Source organism: Citrus sinensis, chromosome 3 (genome assembly GCF_022201045.2).
Source record: "Citrus sinensis cultivar Valencia sweet orange chromosome 3, DVS_A1.0, whole genome shotgun sequence".
NCBI classification, from domain to species: Eukaryota; Viridiplantae; Streptophyta; class Magnoliopsida; order Sapindales; family Rutaceae; genus Citrus; species Citrus sinensis.
The window spans coordinates 14,318,379-14,325,927 of NC_068558.1; the positions used below are offsets into that span (position 1 = coordinate 14,318,379).

General features: G+C 34.5%; 1 protein-coding gene across 2 annotated transcripts; it reads left to right on the plus strand.

The window, feature by feature from the left end:
* Positions 1-1,710: 1,710 nt before the first annotated feature.
* On the plus strand, positions 1,711-6,558 carry LOC102612772 (solanesyl diphosphate synthase 2, chloroplastic). Of its 2 annotated transcripts, none has more exons than XM_015530068.3 (7): positions 1,711-1,893; positions 2,067-2,306; positions 2,625-2,746; positions 3,748-3,875; positions 3,958-4,061; positions 5,329-5,456; positions 5,566-6,558. In XM_015530068.3, coding segments are annotated over exons 1-7 (1,272 nt in total). In that variant the 5' UTR covers positions 1,711-1,892; the 3' UTR covers positions 6,115-6,558. The 2 variants fall into 2 exon arrangements, with proteins under 2 accessions (XP_015385554.2, XP_015385553.2); XM_015530067.3 differs by having other exon boundaries at positions 1,714-1,893; positions 2,622-2,746.
* Positions 6,559-7,549: the final 991 nt, after the last annotated feature.

Below are 7,549 nucleotides of genomic sequence, written 5' to 3' on the forward strand. Positions count from 1 at the left end.
GACGAAGAGGATGAAGCGTTCTGCTGTGGATCCCGTTCTGCTGTGGATCGCCTGCTGTGGATCTCGGTCGAGGATGGAAGAAATGAAAAAGAAACGAAGAAACGAAAAAGAAAAAAAAAAGAAAAGAAAACGACGCAAAAAAAGAAAATGGAGAAGCAAAAAAGAAAAAAAAACAAACAAAACGACGCCGTTTGGTTTATTTTCGGGATTTAACCTAGGATTTGACCCTGGACAAACATTAACACTCTAAATTTTACTGCATTTAGATTTAATTTATGTTGTAAAAAGAAAATATAAATACTTGGATCAAGTGAAACATCAAGCACGTGAACGTTAAAGATTTTGTTTGGTCCTGCCCTGCCCATAAATATTTAATCTTACATACAACATAAACTTTCGAGTCATAATTTTTAAATTACATATCATATTTTGCATATGACTTCTTCCCAGATTTCTTAATTTTTAATTAGTTTGATTCAAAATTATATGTACTTGTTTAAATAGCGTTGGATTAATTTATTCTCCTTGGTGGTCTAAAAGATCATATTTTGTTACCCTTGATTGGAATATTATATCAATTGAATCAAACACCCAATTCGTTCATCCCATTTTTTTAAATTTATTTATTTTTAACAGTACATAGGGATTCATCTCATTTTATATTAAAATAACTTAGGTTTGGTATTGTAATTAAGAAGTTGGAATTTAAAAATTATAATATTAAAGTATTATTTAAAAGTAATATTTATCATATATTATTAATTTTTATTTTATAATTAAATTTTTTTATTTAAGCTACGACACTTTAATATTAAACAGGACCTAAGTAGAATGCACTATGATAAATATTTAGACTACTGTTATGCACATCTCTCCTTTTCTTTATGTGCATGGAAGATTTTTCTGAATAGTAAATTTTTTCACCTAAATCTATATCTGTAATATGATTTTCTTCGTGTTGTTGATGATGATTATTTTTACAACAAATTTGTTATGGTATCAATTAAAAAAATTTTATCAAGCGATGAATTAATGACGGTTTTGGTTGAAAGAGCCTCGGAATGCATTATTACATGAGATTGCATTAGTTATTTTAATGCAACTCTACTTTTAGTATTAAAAAAATAATAATATTATATTATGGTGTATTATAAATCCAACTTGATGCCTACAGCCGACTAGTTATTATTGTTATTTTGAATTGTTGTTCATGAAGGAATGAAATTAAGTTTAAAGTAACATAATTTGGCTACCGTACTCTATAACTTGGCACCATCAAATCATCAAATTATGAAAACAAAAATTAATTTCGTTTGCTCCCCCGTATGGTTTGGTTTTTATGTATTAAGATAAATCAAGCGGATTCTCTCAGCCCTTCCTCTAATTTTCTCAACTACCTTAAACTAATAAAGTCAAAACTTAATTAAATTTTTATCAATTATAATTATTGCATAATTCAAGAAACATTGATTGGAATCTCACTTCACACACATGCAAAAAGAGAAAAAGAAAAAAGAAAAAAAACGTATTCTATATATATATATATATATATATATATATATATTTTACATATTCTACTTTCTTCTATTGAATATTCTTATTGATAATCAGAGAAAACGAACTTGGCTACGATTTTTGACCACTAATTTGATTTCCCCATGGATTTACTGTGGACCCACAGATGAGGCCGTTTCATGGCCCTTTTCTTACATCTAACCAACAAGCGTGCAACACTTCTTTCGTTTTAGAACGTCACTGGCCTCAACTCTCTTCAAACTAATAACAACAAATAATGTAAGATCCTATGTGGGTTTCTTTGTGCCACTCGATTTCGACCACATTTGTATTCATTCTGTGGAGAGTAAACTGTCAGCGCCAAAACAAAAGCACCCAGTTGAGCTCTTTAGCTTCTTTTCAAATTTTCTCCCATACCCAGTTGGTGATTTGTTCGGTGTTTGTTTCAAAATTTTGTTTTTATGGGGAGATTGAACTGAGTTCTTTATCTGGATACTTGATTTGAGTCTAAAGTTTGGTGCTTTCTTCGTTTTTGCTTTTTGGGTATTTAGTGCTGAGAATGATGTCAATGACAAGCCACAATCTTGATTTTGGAAGAAGTGTACTTGATTTGTTGGCTTGTGGGTGTTCTAGTAGCGCCTCTATTCATAGGAGTTCAGTGAGAAAAATTGCAATGACAGGTTCTAGGAAGAGTAACAGGGGCTGTGGTGCTAGGAGATTGGTTTGTTGTAGGCAAAACCTTGCTCGTTGTCGAGTTTATTCCACCAAAACACCTGAGACTCTACTTAATGGTAATGTATTTTGCATCTTCTGATGGCTAAGAGTTGTTTTTGTTTGTTTATGCTATTTGGTTTAATCCATTCTGCTGCCATTCTTATTGCTATATCACTGTTTACTTTCAGTTTGGTACTGGTATTCTTATTGATAATGGTTGTGATTGGTGTTAAGTAGGGTATATATTCGTGCTTGATTTTATCGAATTTAGTATCTTGTTTTATTGGTAATGGCAGTGCTCTTTAGCGTGACATAGTACCTGGTTTTGTTGTTATCATGTTGGATTAACAATTGAAATTATAACTTTGATTTTACCTATGGAATCAATATAGAAGTTGGCCAAATTCCTCCAACGGTTTTGAATTTGAAGGAAAAGTCAAGAAGCCCAATTTCTCTGGCCAATATTTTTGAAGTGGTTGCTGAGGACCTTCAGACACTTAATCAGAATCTCAAGTCTGTAAGTATTTTCTGTGAATTTTTTATACTGGCTATTGTTGAGAGAAGCTACATAGTTTTTTAATTTTTGTTTTTGCAATGATATGTTTGTTAATATGCTGGTTGCTGTTGTCGTGTTGTTGCTTTACTTGTACTGCTATACTCAGTTTCATTAAGCTTATTCTTCCATGTGAAACGACTACAATTGTTTCTGGCCTTTCTATATTCTTCCTGGTGAAGTAAAGAAAGTTCAAGGTGCTTCCCTGCAGAACCAATATTTTGCTAGAGCTGAGCCAGTATGACTTGGTTCCTTTTGATTCGAAACAATTATGAGTTGATATACAAATGTAGTTTATATTTTTACAGAATACAAGAATTCATCTAGTTGCATAATGAGAAGATTGCATTGTACTATCTTTATTATCACCCTAGAATGTGAAGTAGGGACAGATTTCAATGCATTTTGTGGTGTAAAACCTCTCTTGAAAAGATTCTTCTTCCTTTACAATGTACATAGCCTTCTTGTGATGTCAATTATAGTTTTTCTTGATGCTTGCAGTTTTATCTTATAAAATATTGAGCTTGTTCTAATTTGTTTTGTCTCTGACGGTCTGTGACTTCAGGTTTAGTGAATGGGGTAGACCCTTGCAATCTCCATTCTTTCTTTTATCCTCTGTTTAACACCTTGATTATGTTTGTCTGAAATGGTGCTAGTTTTGGGTCAGCTGGAGCTCAGCAAGCGCAGTTTTTGGTGTTATTATTATGATGTCTTATAGCCTAAATAGCATGTTTGACAATTTATGGAACTGGGAATGTGAGTGAGAGTAGCTTTTGCTATCTGTATATTCTAACGTCAGTCTCTTGTATTATATTCTGTGGCACTCTGTAAATGCCTACTTTTGTATTTATGACGACCAATTAAAATTGAAAAATGAAGGAAAGATTTAACTCAGAATCTCTGTGTTTTGGTATTGTTTTCATATCAAATCGTATATAATTTTTCTGATGATGATGCTCTGCTAGATTGTTGGTGCAGAAAACCCAGTTTTAATGTCTGCGGCCGAGCAGATCTTTGGTGCTGGTGGTAAGAGGCTGAGACCAGCTTTGGTGTTCCTAGTGTCAAGGGCTACAGCAGAATTAGTTGGGTTGAAGTAAGCAAAATTCAAAATCCTTTCTCAGAAACTGAATTAATCATGTTAATCTAATGGAACATTCATTCTTTTCTTTTTTCAGAGAACTGACCACAAAGCATCGTCGTTTAGCTGAAATCATTGAGATGATTCATACTGCAAGTTTGATACATGATGATGTGTTAGATGAAAGTGACATGCGAAGAGGTATATTTATACTGCTACATCTGGCTATTCAGTAAAATTTTACTTTTTCTTCATTTGCATCTCCATCTGCCTATTCATTGAGGACCAAATCTATTTTAGAATTTTTGCATAGATGTCAAGCCATTGCCTAAAACAGGAGCTTGCATGGAGTGTCCACAAGATATTGTATCAAATATTGATGCTTTGACTGCCCAGAGTGATTCCATTCTTGAATTTTGTAACAAAGTTAACAAATTTTCATTCACAATAATGTATTTGGAATACTCTTTTCTCATGGTCCAATTTGTTATTGATTTTGTCTTATAAAATCAATATGTTAGCTTCCACTACCTACTATTGGTTTTGCACTTGAATTTTGCTTCATTTGGGAGGATGACTGAGGAGTGCTGTAGATTAAATCACCATCAGCATGTCAATTCTTGGGCATATTGCTCGGATAACTCCTTCTGGATACTTAAAAGCTAGTGTCATGTGTTTATTTTCTAAAACTGGTAAAGAAGACCAATTTATGTCATCCATGATTGGCACTAAGTATGTTCATTTGGGGATTTTCTATAACCAAATGGAATAATCATATTCATGGGGATGCATTTATGCACCCTAGATAGATAGCTTTCACTCTTCTTGGCAATGCTGCATTTATTTTGTTGATGATGTTTAAATACCAAACTTTTGTTTATTTACCAAATGGGCTTTTGTTTTTGAAAGTGAACTTTTTATAATAGATTCCAGTTGTAGGTGGAGAGGACAGTGGCAATATGAGCAACTTTACAAAGATAGAAAATAGCAATCAATTGTCATGTTTGTTGGTGAAGTAGTGTTCAAGTAGATATATCTAAGTCCAGTGAAATTGGTGTGAAGCCGAATAGGAATTATTGCTTAATCAGAAGAACTCTGAAAGAAACCATCCTGATCGAGTTTGAATGTGAAAATTGGTAGGCAACGTTGTTAGGTTAGGAATACAAAATTTCCACAAGAAACCAAATTGAATAGGCTGCAAGGAGGATTCTCAAGTACTGGGTCCAATCCTGCCCTATTCTTGTGCGAGTCAGTTTCATTTGATAAATAGTTATTAATTTAATTGGATTATGGTAACTACATTTGGTCATAATTTAAGATGATTTATAATCTCACAAGTCAAGATGTCACCTCCATGTAAAATCCATGATTTGACACTGTAAACTCCCACTGTGACCCAATATGGTTTATCCCGTTCTTTTAGCCTTCAAGGTTGCCTGTGATCTGAAGGATTTCTGCTCATTTGCAGGTCAGGAAACTGTTCACCAATTGTATGGCACCAGAGTTGCAGTACTGGCTGGGGACTTCATGTTTGCTCAGTCTTCATGGTACCTTGCAAATCTTGAAAACCTTGAAGTTATTAAGCTTATCAGTCAGGTATGACAGAAACTCATCTCTTGTAATCCAAAAAGTTCACAATTTTCTTTTACCGATGCTATTCTTGTTAACTGTATTTTATTTGTAATCTGCATTTGTACTGTGGCAGGTTATCAAAGATTTTGCGAGTGGTGAAATCAAACAAGCTTCGAGCTTGTTTGATTGCAACCTCGAACTTGAAGAATATTTAATCAAGAGCTACTATAAAACAGCCTCCTTAATTGCTGCTAGTACCAAAGGAGCTGCTATTTTTAGTGGGGTTGACGGCAGTTTGTCCAAGCAAATGTATGAATATGGTAGGAATCTTGGTCTGTCTTTCCAGATTGTCGACGACATATTGGATTTCACACAGTCAGCAGAGCAGCTGGGTAAGCCAGCAGCCAGTGACCTGGCAAAAGGAAACCTGACAGCACCGGTTATATTTGCTCTAGAGAAAGAGCCAAAATTGAGAGAAATCATTGAATCTGAATTCTGTGAGACTGGTTCCCTCGATGAAGCCATTAAGTTGGTTAAGACTTCAGGAGGCATTGAGAAGGCACAAGAATTAGCGAAAGAGAAGGCCAATCTTGCAATTCATAACCTCCATTGTCTTCCTCGGAGTCCCTTTCGAGTGGCTCTCGAGGATATGGTGATGTTCAATCTTGAAAGATTTGTTTAGTTCAAAATTAGTTTACCACGCGTGTTACTTCTTGACAGAAAACACCCATTTAAGAGGATACACAAGGACAAGGAAATGAAAGTTGAAGCAAAAGCCTCTAACAGTGTTGACTGTGCCTTTCTCATGTTCACCATCAGAGATTCATACCAAAGCCAAGCTGCTCGTGCCTGGTTGTATATTCATATAAGGTATTGAGCTATGATTTTGGCTCATAATATTTGTTTATTCAAGCACATGCCTCGACTTGGATGCAAGAAAAGAAATCAGTAACCATTGTTGTACAATAAAGCTAAATGGCCATTAATAATGCCGAGTCATATTATTCATTTTTTTAATTTTCTCTGTCAAGTTACATTACAAACTATGGTTTCTGCCAATTATACTCACTATAAATGCACCGACGGAAGTATGCATGTGCATAGTTCCATTAGCCTCGTGGATAAATGTTCGGGGAGAAATTTTCAAAGAAGCTATTGCTGATGATCATGATAATGTCCAAAACCGGAGTTGTAAAAATTAGGAAGAGCATCATTGGATGGAGCACGAATCTCAAGAGGTAATCTGCTTTGATGGTGATGAAGATTAATATTTTCATTATTCACACCAAAAAATGGTGAAGGGTTGTTTTTGGAATTGATCAAAATCTTGTTAGCTTGTTGCTCCACATTCTTCTTTACGTCTTCCATCGCCGTCTTCAATTTTTCAAGTTCGTGTAAACCTAATTCGTTTATAGGAGCTTCCCACCAACATTGGCTTCGACTTGCTTTTCTTATTTCATTAAGCACTTCACCATGCTTCTTCTCAACTTCTAGTTGTGAAGCACTCGTGTTAGATGCATGTTGAGCTCTCGAATGTTAGCATTTCGATGAGCTTCAATAAGCTTGTTTGTGCCAGACTCTGAAGGCGACTTAGGGTCTTGAGCAAAATAACAATCAATAATTGAATCAACATTAGGGTGGCCGAAAGAGAAGGCTTTGTTGGCGGGAGGGAAGACTATTAGCGCAATATCAACGCCAGTACGCCACAAAGTGTGATAAGCTCACTGGTTATTTTGAACAGTCGGGTGTGACGTTTGGTTAATTGAAGATGATTTTTCTTTGGTATTTTTGAAATTGTAATCTTTTGGCGACCCACACAAGGCTTCGTCATCTCCATTGCTAGAGATTAAAATCAAAGAATAATAAAAAAGAAATTTACAAAATGTTGGTTTACCTTTTTTTTTTTTTTGGGATTTGTTGTGGTCACTGTTGAGGAAACATAAGAGTATTTATAGGGTTAATCTATTTAAAGTTTGCATTGTAACTTAATTTTGTGATTAATTCAAGATTTGGAAGTTATAGAATTTTATTCTTTAATGCATGATTAGTGAGAACTAATTATCTATATTAGTTGGCCTTTACAAGATAATAATTTCACTTGTCCAGTAATCTGGTTC